This window comes from Mustela nigripes, chromosome 1 (assembly GCF_022355385.1).
Source record: "Mustela nigripes isolate SB6536 chromosome 1, MUSNIG.SB6536, whole genome shotgun sequence".
Classification (NCBI taxonomy): domain Eukaryota; kingdom Metazoa; phylum Chordata; class Mammalia; order Carnivora; family Mustelidae; genus Mustela; species Mustela nigripes.
In genome coordinates, this window is record NC_081557.1 from 259,851,558 (window position 1) to 259,868,888 (window position 17,331).

At 38.8% G+C, this 17,331-nt stretch overlaps 1 protein-coding gene across 6 annotated transcripts in view; it reads left to right on the plus strand.

Moving 5' to 3' along the window:
- Window positions 1–17,331, plus strand: part of SLC4A4 (solute carrier family 4 member 4) — a 457,437-nt gene that overhangs the window by 313,541 nt on the left and 126,565 nt on the right. For all 6 annotated transcript variants that reach the window (XM_059385129.1, XM_059385136.1, XM_059385120.1 and 3 more), the window contains 4 exons: window positions 2,076–2,163; window positions 4,458–4,612; window positions 5,229–5,348; window positions 7,675–7,849. In XM_059385129.1, the coding sequence (XP_059241112.1) occupies window positions 2,076–2,163; window positions 4,458–4,612; window positions 5,229–5,348; window positions 7,675–7,849 (538 nt within the window). The remainder of the gene's footprint in view (window positions 1–2,075; window positions 2,164–4,457; window positions 4,613–5,228; window positions 5,349–7,674; window positions 7,850–17,331) is intronic.

Sequence of the window (17,331 nt, forward strand, 5' to 3'; positions counted from 1 at the left end):
CCTTTGCCTAAAACTATGTTCTTACCGCCCTGACAGCTAGCCGTTGCTTGACAGGCAGAGAGGACTGGGGAATGTGATGAGTACTAATGTAAATCTGTAACTGGATTTATATTTTGCTTTAGTGGTTAAGTATTTTTTGCATGTGTTGCACTCAAATCAGTGATCTGTCCCTTTAGCAAAGTACATTTTACTGTCATTAGGAAGCACTTTATAATACTATACGTAGTGATATACACTTAAGGTCCAAATTCAAACAAAGAAAAGTTCTGGTATCAATTGAACTTCAGAATTAGAAGAACTAAAAATCCAATTTTAATAATGACTTCCTTCATACTTGAACAGACTTTCGTGCCTGCCGATTGCTTTTGCTTTTTCATCTATTGTGATAACACTTGAAAGTGAGTGTGCCGCCTCATGCCGGAACTGGTTTCTAAGCAAATAAGTATTGAACAGTTTTATGGTTATTTCAGTATAAAATCAAAACATTCAAACTTTGAGATACCTTCTTATATTCTTAATTTCTGTTTTTTTCCCCTTTCCTTTTTGGATTTAATTTTATAAGGAAAAGAAGAAATTATTTATTCAAGGGATTTTTGGAGCAAACTGTAACACTTTGAAGAGTACTTGCTGTCAACCCATTTTTATTTAAAGTGGGGCATATAGGGGTTCCTGGGTGGCTCAGTTGGTTAGGCATCTGCCTTTAGCTCAAGTCATGATCCCAGGGTCCTGGGATTGAGCCCCACATCAGGGTCCCCGATCAATGGGGAGCCTGCTTCTTGTTTTCACCCTACTTGCTCTGTCTCTCTCTCTCTGTCAAATAAATAAGTAAATAAACAAATCTTTAAAAAAATGAAGTAAGGTATTTCAATAAATAAGTAAGAAATAAAATTTTATTAAGCAATTCCCCCACTATCCCTGGTCCCATAAAATTTTACCTAAGATTTCTTGTTCCCAACTAAGTATCCACAACATCTTTCACCAGGGTGACCTGTGAAAGTTGTAGGTTGGGCAGGTAATACTAGGCAGAATTGTATGCTAAGAAGAACTGGAGGTGAGAAGGCCTGTCTACTCTCTCTCATTTACTAGGCACAATCTTGGCTCAGCCACCGACCTCATCAAACCTCAGCATCCTCACCATTAAATGGGAATAAGACACCTGTCTTTATTGCAAAAGGGTATATGGAGTATAAATGAGGTGATGAATGTGATATGCTTTGCAAGCTTTAAAAAGCTGAGCAAACATGATGTGATCATGTTTATTGCCCTTATTGTCTATGTGTTCGGTGAGCCATGATCATAAGCAAGGCAGAGATGTATCCATGTTGCCTTTTATTTATTTTTTTCTTAGTCACTTACTTAGTGGGTTTCTCCCTCCCTAGTCAAGACACAACCTAAGTGGGGATAAGCTCATTATTGCAAATTTCAGGACCTACTTACTATAGAGCAGTGAGTGTGCATTATCAAGAGAGCAAGTTTGGAAAGAAAATGAGAGCAACCAGAAAATAACCGTCTGAGAATGATGCTTTTTTTTTTTTTTTTTAAATATTTCTCTCATATTTCTCTTTCTTTACTTTGGCTGTCAGCATGTGGCTTACTTATAGAGGATTTGGTTTTTGCTGACCTCCAGTCACTTCTGAGCAGAAATATTTCTTAAAAGTATGGAGAGGATCATTTGTCATTGTTCATATTGAGTAAGGAAAAGTCAGAGAAATCTGAAGATGTCCTACGTCTTTCTGGTTATTGTGCTTATTGGGTTTTCTTCAAAATTCTGAAATTCAGTACAAATGGGGAGGGAAGAAAGTTTAAAAAAAGGAGATTGAATGACTCCCAATGTGAAGTTCTCTGGCTCAGTAAGAAACTTCTCAAAGTTTCCATGTGAAGTTCTCCCTTGCCTCCAGAGAAACAACAGTTTGTTGAAAGAGCATCTGTCACATTACCAAGAATATTGCCTTTGTTTTAAAGATGAATTCTAGACCTGCGCTTTTTATCAACCAAGATAAACGTGTCTCAGTTTTATGTAAATTAACTTCGATGAAATGTGTTTTATAGCTTTTGCTTCTTTCCTCTTCCATTAGGTTCTTGTTCATTCTCTTAGGTCCTAAGGGAAAAGCCAAGTCCTACCATGAGATTGGCAGAGCCATCGCCACCTTGATGTCTGATGAGGTAGGCGGTCCAGAACACGGTGATCTGTGAACGTCCCACTTGTGTAGTTTTTGTACTGTGAATTGGCTGTCACAATGTATTCAGTTAGGATTATGTGGCTACCAGTCTTCTCTATGACATGAGGGACAGCCATTCATGGCAGATAGCTGATCTTTATACAATTTTCAAAAACAACAACAAAAAAATTATGCTGGAACAAGATATAGTTTCTTTTCTTTTTCTAAGCATTGTAATTCTTCAAACTGATGTATGTGAAATATTCTTTAAAAAGTTCACATCACTGTATTAATTTAAGCTTTATCTCTTAAAATGTTGAACATACTCATTCTGGGAGTTCCGGTGTCCATATATCACATCAGAAATAATGGGTTCTATAAAGTAACGCATAATGAAATGGATCATGCATTTTTTTCTTAGGTATCAGAAAGGACCTCTTTTTATGGTCTTCTTATCTTGTGGGAAGGAATTATACACACACTAAAATGCCGTAGCAACCGTTACTGCAGAGTATCTAGTACTTTGGAATTACAACCTTACTCTCATAACAGCTTGAATGTTGTTACACACGTTTTAGACACAATGAAACCCTAAACCCTAGTCTCAGTAGGAGAAATACAATTAGGATATGGAATCATTGATTTCTGCCTCTGTGTCTCTTTAGCTTACTATGTTCCCACGTTTTACTTTTGCGTTATTACTTGATTGTTAGCTTCTCCGTGTGTTAAGTGGAAAATAGGGCATTTAGTTATGGTAGTTCAGCTTGGTGATTACTCACATGGTTGCTTAATGTGAGACCAAGAGCATTGATGCATAGCTATGCTGGTTTTCCCCCTTGAGGCAACTAAGCCCCTCAGGGAGTTCTTTTATTGATTTCTGTATGTTTATATTTTCTTTAAAAAAAAAAAAATCCTTCCTCCTAAGATGTAGCAGTGAAAAATGCTTTAGGCTCTAAGTGACAGAAAAAATAAAATCTGGTTTATAGCGGCTTAAACTATTCGGGGAGGATTTTTGTTTGTTTGTTTGTTTGTTTTTTTCACACACATCAGGAAATTTGGAGGTAGGCAGTAGCCAGAGTTGGTTTAACGTCACCGCTTCATGATAAATCTAGAGCCAAGGCTCTTGCTATGGGGTCTTAAGATGGCTACTGCCATGAGCCCCAGCCATCTATTCTGTATTCAAGGCAGGACAAAGGGGGCGGGAATGTTAGCTGGAGCTGTCTCTTTTAACAGGTATCCTAAAGGTTTCCAGACAGCTTTTTCCTTCTATCTTATTGGTCAGAACTGTCAGTCCTCATCTTCGGGGGCGGCTGGAAGAGTGACCCTCTGACTTTCCAGCCTCCGCAGTTGCCGTGCCCGCGGCGGACGAGGTGCTGGCACCCTGGATGGCCCTGCCCTCAACCTCAACCCCCAGACCGTGACATGTTATTTGTTTGACAGCTTTTAAAAATTGTTGTCGAAGAGAAGAGATTTAGTAGCAGTCTTTAAGCACAGGCAAGGATGTTAAGCAGGAGCCAGTTTTTCTCCTGAAGACTAAAGAATTTGACTTATGAGGTATGAAAGGTGTAAAGGACTTTTCAGATCATCAGCTAGGTTGGAAGAATGGGATGGTTGGCAAAGAGGATTATGTGCGTCTGGAAGCTCCTTCTTTGGCTATCTATATAAAAGACACGACGCATTTGCTGCCTTGGATGTTTTAGTTGTTGCCTCGCTAAAAGGTTAGACAGACGATCACCTGCTTAAAGCCCTTTGCTTTATGTGTTATCGGTATAACTTGGATTTTTCTTCCTTTAATAGTTGACATTATTTGCGTGTTTGAGAGTTGCAATGTTTGGGTCTTAACCCGATCTTAACACTCAGCTTGAACTTTTCCTTTTTGAATTACCAGCAATGGTTTGTCGCAGTCGTTTTGATTTCAGAGAATGACTCTTTTGTGTATTTCTCCAAACCATTTTCATCTGGCTTCCACAGCAGCTATAGCAGGAATGGTGCCTACCAGTGGGAGATGAAAAGCAATGTTGTGTTGCAGTATTGATAAAAATAAAAAACATATAAAAGAAACACAGCTGTTTTCTTATGCCTCTACTTACATTCTTTGGGTTCACAATCAGAATAGCAAAATAGTTTGGGACAAGCTGATAGGAAGTATGAGAATATGATTATACTGAATATATATTAAATATCAAAATGGATTATAGATTGCCTTTTTCAGGCTCACCATGCTGTGAGGCATGTGAGGCATGTAGAGGTACATAGAGGGTTCTCTTGTTGATCAGCACATCTCTTATTATCCGTTAGGTGTTCCATGACATTGCTTATAAAGCAAAAGACAGGCAGGACCTGATTGCTGGCATCGACGAGTTCCTAGATGAAGTCATTGTCCTTCCCCCTGGAGAATGGGATCCAGCAATTAGGATAGAGCCTCCCAAGAGTCTTCCATCATCTGACAAAAGGTAAATTATCAGGCAATTGGGAGTTTTCATCCTTGGGGAGGAGGCTTCGTACAGAAAAAGAAATGAGGTCAGATGACTATCCTAATACTGTGTTTTCAGGTTCCCATTTAACTTGATGTATTCTCTCAAAGGAATGGCTTAGGTGTTTTGGTTTGGCATTTCGTGGACACTAAAATGAATGGTGTATGTTGTTATTTTATTCAGTGATTGCAAGCTAGAGATCTCAGATTATGATATTGGAATACACCGCAGAGGTTTTTGGAGAATGTGTTGGGGACTTCCTCTATGTGTAGAAAGATCAGTTTCCTTAAGATGAGTCCCTATAGACTTCAAGAAATTGGGTGAGATAATTTTGGAGAAGTCATTTTCTAGAAATCTGTAATTTTCTAGGTGAGGCAGTTTCTCCTCTTGTATAATATACAACTCATTCAGCTTTTTATTCATCAGTCATTTGTCTTCCCTCTAAATATAACACTTTAAGAATTGCCTGCCAGGGTAGCAGAAGGATATAATGAACTTTCTCCCAATCTCTTCACCAGTCTAGTGCATGGCACAGCTACGAAGCAGATGAATACAATAAACTCATAATTCTCTCAATTTCTATTGTCTTGCTTAGAAAGAATATGTACTCAGGTGGAGAGAATGTTCAGATGAATGGGGACACACCCCATGATGGAGGCCACGGAGGAGGAGGAGGGGGACACGCGGATTGTGAAGAATTGCAGCGAACTGGACGGTAACTGATGGATTCTTTTGACATTCATGACGAGGCTCTCTTGAGATCTTCATTTCCCTTCATCTTCCTATTGGCCTTTGAATCACCGGCCAATAGACCTTTATATTAGTCACAGGCGTTGGGGACACAACATTGAATTAAACAAAAACCCCATGTCCTTTTGGGTCTTCCTTTGTAGGAGTGGGAGACAGACACTGAGCAGGTGAAAATACCTGGTGATGGTTTTCTGGAGAAAACTAAAGCAGAAGTAGGGAGTTTGGTGATGGGAGAAAGATATTTCAATTTAAATAGGGTGGTCCGAGAAGACTTTGCAGCGAAGTGCAGCCTGTGAGGAAAGTCCTGAGGGAAGGTACGGAGACCGACCCAGCAGACGGGGTGGGGAGAGGAGACAGCAACGAGCCTGTGGTACGTGGTGGGTCGGCATCCAGGCCATGAAGTGAGAGAGGAGGTGTTAGAAAGTCAGCGGGCCTGCGGGTGGGGGTGAGTGCACAGCCGCAAGACAGCCATGGGCCTGTCTTCCTCATTTGGCTTTTGGGATTCCATCCCTTCCCTGTACGTTTACTTACAAATGGGGAACGAGTTATAGACACGAGGGACCCACAGGTCATAGTCTTCCTAGCCTGCAGCTGGGAATTCAGGTTTTCCAATTGCTTTTGTAAGTCTCTTTTTATGATACTTCTTTCTTTTCTTTCCCCTGTTAGATTTTCCATTTTCTTTTGGATTAAGTAAAATTTTAAGTAGGGTAATCGTTTTATGAAGATAGAACTTTTTAAGGACATCAAGGGTTTTTTGGAAACACAAAAGTATGTCTTTTTAATATGCAGTTGAATCCGAATAAAATGATTTTATTCCTCTGATGACTACTTGGGTTTCTCTCTGAAAGTGAGGGGATGTTATTTCCTGTCCCTTTTTTCTTATAGAATAGAGAACACAAAACCTTCTCTCCCCCTATTTTTTTCCTGAATAGTGCTTCACAAACTATTTTTAGTATGAGCATCCTTTTCATTTTCTATAGGTATGAGTTCTAGGATTCAACTTCTTTCTCTATTTGTTTATTTCAAGATATGAAACATTTTAATAGAGGAAATATGGATTTCTGAATTCCTTGCTTTATCTGCTGTTAACTTTATGACTGCTTTAACAAAGTGTAGGTCACTAGGAAAGTCAGTTTTGATAATGATAAATAATAGTAATTATGATAGGATTAATATCTTACATATGTTTTCTTTGACAGTTTAAAAATAATTTTATGAAAATGAACTCATTGGTATGCAACATATAGAATTATATCATGTCTTTAAAAATTCAACTCCTTCATTTAATAAATAAATAATAGAAGTCCATGCTTATTTCCCTTCTTCCTAAATGCACTGAGTGTGTGCAGCACTTCCGGTACCATGCTCAGCCCTGTGCCTACCAAGAAAATGGGAGTAGACCACCAAGGGCAGCAAGGGCCAGAAGCCCCTTCCCCCACCCCAATAGTCCTGATAAAGTATGATAGCCTGCGGTGGAAATCTGAACTCTAAGTGGAGGGTTGGGACTTTAGAGAGCTGCTGAATTTGGAGGATGGGCCTCCTAGACAGCAGGAAGGTCCTGGGGAAAGCTGAGATTTGAGGTTTGGTTGGGAGGGTAGGTGGATTGATGCCCAAATAAGGCAGCTGACCTATTCATGTGTGGAATGCTCTTCCTCCTCATACTGGCCTGGCTTCCTCCCTTCGTTCCTCTTGGACCTTATCCCAAAGTCCCCCACTTGGAGGTCCGTTCTGGCCACTCTAATATTTCAGCCATTTCTTCTCTAGCACTTCATAACTGTCTCCCCCACTTAATTTTTACCTTGATTTTTAGCACCACGAATTTGACTTCTTCTAGAAATCTAGAAATCAAAATCCCTGCGGGCAGGTGTTTGTGTTGTGTCGTTCCCTGGTGTGTCTCCAGCACCTGGAGTCAGGCTGGGCATATTGGAGGTGCTCAGTAAACACTTGTGGGATGAAGAATGAGGCTGGAAAGGAAACTATGGCAAGATTATAAAGGGCCTCACATGCTGTGCTCACACGTTTGGATGTTTCTCTTCAAACAGTGAGAAATTTTAATTTATCTACACAATTCACTCTCGTCTAAAAACCAACTGTCTGTTTTTTAGGGAATGTGACACCCAATTTAGTGACCACAACAGAGACAGGTAGAAGAAAATGAATGTATTCTTTACAGTTTTCTGGTTTTCCCTGAATTTGAATACAAATTCTTTTGTGGCTTCATAAGTTATCTCTGGGCTAATTTGATGGCGATTTGTTTTACATTGTCACATGTTTGCTTTCTCCCTGCCCAGGTTCTGTGGTGGACTCATTAAGGACATAAAGAGGAAAGCACCATTTTTCGCCAGTGATTTTTATGATGCTTTAAATATTCAGGCGCTTTCAGCAATTCTCTTCATTTATCTGGCAACTGTAACTAATGCTATCACTTTTGGAGGACTGCTTGGGGATGCCACTGACAACATGCAGGTGGGTTTGGTTTGGGGGAAGACACAAATAGTACAGCCCAGACTGCCTTCCTCACCCCTCCGGCTCAGCGAGAAGCAGATGGCCTTTCAGTTACTCAGCGTGATTTTCTTTCTTTTGCTGGATGCTGCATTTTACTTTGCTTCTGGCCTGCTGCTATATTTCCAGCATTTTAGTAATTACAAAAATAGCTCGATGAAATCTGGCTTGAGTCACCAGTGGGGAGAAGAAGGAAAGGAAATGAAATACAATTCTGTTTGGGCAAAAGCGTCTCAGCTGCTTGAATTTGGTGCGGGGCACCAGGTTTAGATCTCCTACTACCTTGAGTGCACAGACCATATTCTGTTGAACTTGATGAGCACGCTCTTTCTGGGAATGTGTGATTAGCTTCATTTTACACATGAGCAAACAGTCATCAAAAAATTGAGTGATTTGCTTGAGGTCGAATTTGCATATCTATCAGTAGAGCTCAGCTTTAAGGAAAGGAAGTTAAGACTCCTTTCTCCTGTTCTTGAATCTGCCTGCCATTAAGCTGTGAAGACCCTGGCTTGACTTAATTTGTACAAAGCACAGTTTGTTGGTTACTCAGCAGGTGCCATTTGCCTCCTTTTGTGTCAGGAACAGCTAAAGTTTTTGTGGTAGAAAAGAGATATTGGATGCCCTCTATGAATCAGAAAAACACGTACAAAGCTAAGAAAAAAAGAAGCGTTGTGCTAGGTGCTGAGTACGGAGTAGTGAGTGAAGCTGGTATTTTGTTTTTCTAAGGTCTATTTGAGAGAGAGAGGAGAGCGATTGAATATTCAAGCAAGCACGAGTGGGGGAGGGGCAGAGAGTTTTCAAACGGATTCCCTGTCCTGCGTGGAGCCCCAGGACCCATGAGATCATGACCTGAGCCTAAACCAAGAGTCAGTCACTTCACTGACTGAGCCACCCAGGTGCTCCTGAAGCTGATATTCTTATGGAAAGAATCAGATTCAAGCCCTTTCCAAACCCCCGTCCTTCTACTCGAGCTTATTACTGATTAACCTATGTGACATTCGTCAGTGCTGCCAGCCAGCTTATTAAAGAAAGAAAAAATACAGCTGATTCCAAAAGATTGCTTTTCTTCTACCTTTGTTTTCTTTTCTGTGCATCTTCATGCTTTCGATTCTGCCAAAACACAAAAACGTGATGGAGAGGACATAGGACATCTATGTTGGCCCAAGTGACAAGGGGAAGTCACTTTAAACCATTGCATTTAGTCAGTGAAGAACGTTTTTATCTCTTAACCTTTATCTGCTATCACACAGCACATGGATCCAAAACCTAGAGGCTTGACACAGCCACTTTATGCTTCTCTCAGGTTTCGGGGGTTGGTGGGTGGACTCATCTGGGGTGGCTCCCTCTTTGGCCTCACACATTTGCAGTGCGGTGGCAGCTGGGGGTTAGAGTCACCCAAAGGCTTCTTAGTCACAGGTCTGGTGCCTAGATTGGGATGTCTGGAAAAGCTGGGGACTAAGGACTCTGACCATGACTTTTCCTCGTGGCTAGCTTGGTTTCTCATAGCTGGGACTGTGGTGACCCTTGAGAGCTCATGCCCTATTGGAAGGGGCCAGTGGCCTCTCAGCTTTGCTCGTTTCCATGTGAATATGTGCTCAGTATGATTTCACTTTCTGATTTTCAAAAAGAGGCTGAAAACGCAAATCTTCTTATGTGAAATCTCGTGATTTTTAAATATTTGGAGCTAATTAACATTTTAAAAATAACATTGCACTGGCCAGGAAACACTTATGTGTTATGTCCCCAGGAGAGACCTGCCGTGTGGGGAATAGAAACCAAGCGTGGTAGGACAAAAAGATGAAATATACTGATGGGGTGTTTCCCCCTTATTCATAAGATAAGAATGAATAAATTAAACTGTAACAGTGATGTCAGTAATAGTATTTTTATAAGTCTGCTCTATATCCAGATTGTGCAGTTTTCTTCCTCCACGTGATAGCATAATGATAACTAAATCAGATTATTCAAAAAACAAGTGGAGAAGGGAGACTGGGAAGCACCATGAGGCCAGCACGAAGAACGTAAGACAGGCAGCCACGTTAGGAAAGTGAAAGAAAGCTGTGATTTTGAGAGAGTGGCAAGCTACGTTCTTTCTGTCGTTCAGAATAGATGGAGACTTTCTTGTGCAGATAATTTTTCAACATGTAGCTTTCCGTGAATGTTCTTTTCATAGAGATGGAGAAATTACAACACTTCCTTTATGTTATTATATTGGCTTTTTAAACTGAATTGAACCCCTTTCCAGCTTCATAAGACGTAGCTTTAAAACGCCACATCTGAGGGTGCCTGGGTGGCTCAGTGGGTTAAGCCACTGCCTGCTCAGGGTCCTGGGATCGAGTTCCACATCAGGCTCTCTGCTCAGTGGGGAGCCTGCTTCCTTCTCTCTCTCTGCCTGCCTTTCCGTCTACTTGTGATTTCTGTCAAATAAATAAATAAAATCTTTAAAAAAAATAAATAAAACGCCACATCTGAGATGAGGAAGAAATCTGTTAAAGTCTATTGTTGATCTCTCCGAGGTGAATTAATTTCCATATGTGCAAGTTTGGGAGAAAGTAAAGGATTCTGTTGTATAAGATATGCTGTTATTGTGGGTATCTCCTCAGTGAGGAATGTCATGGGAAGGGCCTTGCTGGTAGTAAGCAGTATTCTGAGTTCTGCAGCCTTTAGGAGAAACATAAATGCTTTCAGAGCATCAGAATGCTAGGTTCTCTGCTAAAAGGACCATTTGCTGAGTGTCACTCCTAGGAGTCACTCCTATATATGTAATATTAATTATAATGAATATTAATTATAATAAAATACATGTATGTTTTATATTCCCACATACAAATTAATTCAATGAATCAGCTTCTAACCTAGGAGGATGTTTGCCAGACATATTCTGCTTATTTTATTGATAGATTTTGTAACCCCTATTGATGATTTCACTGAAACTGTGAACTCAGTGTTTTAGGTCTTTGGAATATTGAAGTGCCTAATTTTCTCTCAGTTCCTGTCTTTTTCTTTGAAGAACGTATTGGCCAAGTACTGTAATTTGGTACTTGTAGAAGTCACAGTGGGTGGCAGAAACACTGAAAAAGAAGGATAGGACATTAATGATCGTTAATATATGTTTGTTGAACTGAATAGTCTCTAATCTCTTTCTTCTGGGGAAACTAGTCTATTAGTGAAGGTGTATAGAGCCAAGTCCTGGATTTATAGATCTAAAATGATCTGTATAACTGGAACTGACTAGCTAGGGTGCCACACTTCCCCTCCCCAACTCAGTCATTTTACAGTGATTTTACATATCCCAGTATTTTAATAGGAAACATTCTACCTGTAGTCATTGTTCTAGATTTTCTTGCAGTGGTAGATGACTCATATTGAGATTTTTATTGGTTTTATCTATTTTAGGAACTAGAGAGTAAGGTGACTTAATGTGTTGAAAAGCATCTCAGTACCGAAAAAGCATGTCCTTGAGTATACAGAAGTTCTGAGGCTCTAGCAGGAGAAATCTTGACATGGCATCAGGACAACAAAATATTGTATGGATTTGGTGCTAAGTCTCAGATCATTTCCCAGGTGTATGGCAGAGGCTGATTTATTCCTTTGCAAATATTTATTGAATCTCTACTGTGTGACAGACACTCTTTTAAGTGCTGGGGATACAGATAAGTGATCAAAATAGATAAGAATCCCTATTCTGATGGTATTTACAGTGTAGGGTGTTGATAAGGCATTCTTTTTCTGTGTCCCCAAGAGTTACCAGTAGTGGAATATAGTGGGCTTATTTAGGGGGTGAAGTCCTCTCGGTCTATTTGATTTTTGAAACACTAGATCAAGACTAAGCAGAACATTGGCGTAGCCTGAAGTAATCTTCAGTTTTTATAATGTGGCAGCAGGTTATTCTGAATAGCCCAAGTAGCTCAAATGAGTCAGCCGAGAATAGTGTCCTTGCTTTTAAAGGCAGACAGCTCAGAGATGGTTCACAAATAGGGCCTTTATTGTCAGGCTACAAATAGACATGGGTGCTGGTGCAAACATGTTGTGAAAACACAGATGAGTCACTGCACTGTTGTTGTTTAAGCAGACTCTTCTGCCAGCTTCTGTGCAGGAGGTCTTGCCTGCTCGAAGACAGAAATTTACATTAAAGCATTTCTTTCAGAGCTGAAATCTATATTTGTAATATTAATTATAATGAATATTAGTAGTAATAAAATAGATGTATATTTAGTATTCCCACATATACACTTGTGTGTCTAGCTATTTTCACATCATTAGAAGCAGATCTTGGGAGCCATATGGATCATTTCCCATGGACTGAAGTTGAAATGGAACAGTCGAAGCTACGGGAGCTTCCATTATAATCAGTAGATCATGGCCTCCTAGATGACTACAAATTTCCCAACTGGGCACACTCGTTGGACCTATCAGGCTGCTCTGAGAGGACTCTAAGGCTTTCAGAGGGTGTGTTCATGGATTCCTTAGGTATAGAGAGTAAAGTTTAGCTTGGGCCTCTGGGTTGACTGAACCACTTGGCCAAGAGTTGGCCTTAGATTTATCTAGGATCCATCCCTGGCTTGTGCCTATTTCCTGTTCCTGTGGTTCAACAACAAAAGACTAGAGCATGTGGTCTCTGAGGTCTGGGAAACATGCAACGCTCTTATTATCCTTCTCAGTCTGTCCCACTGTAATAATGCTCTGGTCCCCTGCCGTGCTCTGAAGTAAACAAAGCGTTTTCAGCCTCACCATCCTAGAAGCGTGTCCTTTCCAGAACTCAGCTCTGTGACTGTGCATCCAACTCACGGCACTGCATTGATATTCCTGGTTGCCAAGCGGGCTTACTGTTCTGTTCATTTAGATATGTGTGATTAAATTGTTAAACATTGATTTAACAAATATTTATGGATAGCTTAGTCTATGGGCAAGTTACCCATACAGGGAACACTTTTTGATACTCTGTGGCAAGTCTTTGTGTTTTTTAAAGTTGTTTTTAGCTTTATGGAACACAGATAAAAAAATCTTTTAGCTCAAATCCACATTGTTGATTGTGAATGACTGAGTATAGTCTAGAGTGAAGAAAGTAATTTTAATTTCTTTCCCCAGAGTAAATATAATCCTATTTTCACAAACCTTTTAGCAAAAGGATACAGTAAGATTTTTAGAATTCTGTGAATTTTGTGATATTTATGGAGCCTAACAGAGCACATTTTAAGGAAATTTGTCTCATAATAAGGAACATTTATAGCTGGCATCTCCAAATTTAAAGCTTTATTTTAACATACTGCTGTGCTGAGAATACTTAATCAATCTGCTGAGGTTGGAAATGTATCATTTCTTCTTCACATACATCTTCTTCTGTAAGATACACTTCTTTATGAAGTTTATCATGTGTACTTTATAACAGCAATTGCTTCATTATAGTGAAGAAAGTATAGGAATTTCAGCTTCCCTAAATGTTGCACTTGGGCACCAAAATGCATTTCTTTCTTGAGGTGGAAATGTAATGTAAGTGTAAGGTGATTTGTTAATCTGCCTGAAATAGTCTTCCAGAAACATAAGAGAGTTTTGAAAAAGTTAGGGAGAGATAGTCTGTTGGAATGATATAGGTGGGTTGTTTGGTTAGTCAAAAATAAGTGTGTATTGGAGTGCCTCGGTGGTTCAGTTGGTTAGGCATCTGCCTTTGGCTCAGGTCATGATCCCATGGCCCTGGGATGGGCCCCACATCAGGCTCCTTGCTCAGCAGGTAGTCTGCCCCTCCCTCTCCCTCTGCCTGCCACTCCCTCTGCTTGTGCTCTCTCTCCCTCTCCAATAAATAAATACAATCTTTAAAAAATATAAATGTGTATTAGTGACAAAGTAAGCTCCAGTGTGTATGCTGGCTGCTATTCCTTCTCCCAGGAAGGAAGTTAAAGAATTTACTTCACTTCATGTGCAAGTTCTGAATTAAACCTGTTTGATTAAGATTAAGTCAAATGTAACCAAATTTTTCACTTACTAGAACATATTTCGTTGGCTTTTCAACTGAAAGACCTTTGTCAACTCTGTTTTCTTGGTGATTAGAAGAGGATAGTGATTTGGGCAGGGTGGTAATCCCAAATGTTGACCTTCTAAAACTACCTCGTGTTTGTCTTGAAATTATTTTGAAATACCTTTATTTTTAATAAGATATAATTATGTGTTGTAAAAAAACTCAAACAATGCAGAAAAACTACAATAAAAAGTAGTTTTGCCCTTAAACTCATCACTCAGAAATAACCATTATTAACATTTTCGTGAACATCTTTTGTGTATCTTGCGATGCATGTGTAAATAGATAGATTGATATATAAGAAAGAGTGTATATAATGAGATCATATACCTGCTGTTTCATAACATGACTAGTTTTTCATGGAAGTTCTTCCACTTTAGTGTGGATCTTGAACATTATCTTTAAGACTGCAGCTCTTTATACACATGATGATGCATGTCCTATAATTACCTAATAAATCCCCTATTAGTACATTTTCAGTTTTCCCAGATTTTCTCATTCATAAACAAACTTTGGTGTTTAACTATGTTTTAATTCTTTGTAATTTTCTCCTTAGAGTAAAATCCCTAGAAGAATGTTTGCAGGATAGGCTTATTTTATTTTTTTTATATTTGTTTTAAGTTATACTCACAGAAGGTTATACCGGTTTATACTTCTACCGATAATGGACAAGACTGCCCACTTATATGCACTCTTGCAAAAACAAGATTTTGTCCCATCTTCTCATTTTTGCCATTCAGTGGGTTGAGAATGTTAGCTCATTTATAGTCATTTCAAATTTTTTTTTTTTTTTTTGACTTTTTCTTCTTTTAAGTTTGGGATGTCAACTTTTTTTTTTTTTTTCTTATTTAATAAACATATATTTTTATCCCCAGGGGTACAGGTCTGTGAATCACCAGGTTTACACACTTCACAGCACTCACCAAATCACATACCCTCCCCAATGTCCATAATCCCACCCCCTTCTCCCAAACCCCCTCCCCCCAGCAACCCTCAGTTTGTTTTGTGAGATTAAGAGTCATTGACTTTTAGCGAGGGTGATTATCCTTCTGCATTTTTCTTGACTTGTTTGTCAATTGTTAATATACTTGTTTGTATTTGTTTCCTTTGAATACTGTCCTTTTAGGCACTTGATTTTTTTCCTCATTGACTCATAAGAACTCTGTGTAGTAGTATATTTTTTTCTTATCAGAAATATGACAAATATATTTTTTCCCAGATCTATCCTGTGTCTTTTCACTTATGACTTCTTTCACTATACAGATATTAATTTTTGTGTAGTCAAATTCTTCAATCTTTTATAGCTTTTTATTTTCATTATATACTTAGAGAGGCTTTCCTGCTCCAAGATTAGAAAAATATTTACCCACATATCTTAGTACTTTTATGTTTTCATTTAAATTTTTTTATCCATCTGGAATTGATTTTTTTGTGTAAGGTTATCCTAGCATTTGATGTTTGGGCACTTCAGATGATGCAGGCACATAATCATAGCTCTTCAAACAAAAAGATATCATAGAGCCTCCCCATCTTGCCCATCCATTCTATCAGACTTGGAGTTGTGGCTCTTTGGTGAAGGTTTTGGCTCATACTTTTCTTCAAGCAGGGAGCTAATTTGTCTTTCAGTCTTACCGCTTCCTTCAGTTCTTGCTGGGCAGTGTAAAGAGAAATCCTGTTTATGACAACAAAGCACTTTTAGGCAGAATAGATGACAATAAGGGTTTGACAGCTGGGATCTGTCAGGACAGAGATCACTGATTTATAGGCTATAGCTACACAGGTGAAATAAACAACGAAGGCTGACTCTCCAGTCTTCTTCCCCAGTGTAGATGAATGTTCTGTGTAACTGGACCTTAACAAATGCTAGCAGGTGGTTCTGATTTGGAAAGAGGAAGGGAGATTTTTTGAATGGGTGCACCTCAAATTTGAGCCATATGAGAATCACTTGGGGAACTTAAAAAAAAAATTCTGATTCCCCAGGCCAGATCTTCAGAGATCTTGACTTAATTGTTCAAGGTAGAGGTAAAGAATCAGTATTTTTTTTTTTTCCTTAAAAAAAAAAAAAAAAAAAAAAAAACTTCCCAGCTAATTGTCATGTGACCCAAATTTGATTTAGAGACTTGCATTATTTCTTCACTTTACTTCTAATCATGTGGCTTGGCTTTCTGCTGGGGACCTGCCATCAGAACTCTTGCAGATAATTCAGGTCTGCCTGCTGTTTCCAGTGGCCATGTCTAAATGGCATTAGGCTGCATCGTTTTTTTTTTTTTTTTTTGCTTTTTTTTCCCTGGCTAACTTTCAGATTCAAAGACAGAGCTAGAGATACTTAATTTTATTATTCAACATTCTACACAGTTGGTATAAATTACCACAAACACCGGCTGAAGTCTCTTTTTATGGTTAGAAACAGTTGAGTTTCTTTTGAGAAGCTTGAAAGATTATAATGAAGTCAGTGAATACTTTATCATTTACTGCCACCAAAATATTTTATTTTCCAAGTTTTACTTGGTTGAAAATTGTCAAAGACATAGAAAATGTTTTGTTTGCTTGGGCATTTGTGCTGCTTGTCTCCTGTTACTGCTGTCCACATTCCCTAAATGGTTGTGATGATTATTCTAAATAATGAATTCCTTAATGAAAAGGACATAAAACAAGAAGGGTCATTCTTTAGTGTTCTGTGAAGATACTGAATTGCAGTAAAGTCAAAGTTGACAGCATAGTTTTTTTAAAATTTTTAATCTTTCATCATCTTTTGAATGGGCTTGTTGGACAATGGTGCTGACAAGTATGGTGGCCTTGGGTCCCTGATCACTGGTGGCTCCAAGACCAAAAATGCTGGTGTTACCAATTAGGGTTGAATTTTATTTTGTTTTGTTTTTAAAAATCTTGTTCTTATGGTCCAACTTCTTTTATGCTTGATTTTTCTATCATGGACTTGTGCTGATTTTCTTGGCTGTTTTGTAAAATAGGGACCATCTTTGGTTTAACTTCAAATCCTGATAGAAGCAGAAAGATGTTAATAAATTGTTTGGGATGTGGGTTTTGACTTCATGGCTGTAAAGTAAAACAAACTATTCTGTCTTATTATAGCTGATTCCATGTGTTTAGTAACACAAGGAATGAAAAGAAGCAACTTTCAATGGCTGTAGTGTTGCTCCTGAAGGCTTCTGTTGATTTAGGGTTTGTTTGGGGGAAAATATTAAAGATTTAAAGAGGTCTCCCCCATTTCTTCTGAGGACTAGTCTTCATTTTTTTCTTTTCATGTCACTCCTTTTGACTTTCTCCATCTCTTCCCTCTTTTGATGAAAAGAGGAATAATAGAGGCAGGCTGGGAAAAGAAGGGGATGAGAATTAAGAAGGAAAGAAAACCCATGTTTTATTGTATCTCTATTCTTAGCTCTTTATATATGATTGTCTTTCTTTTTTTTTTTTT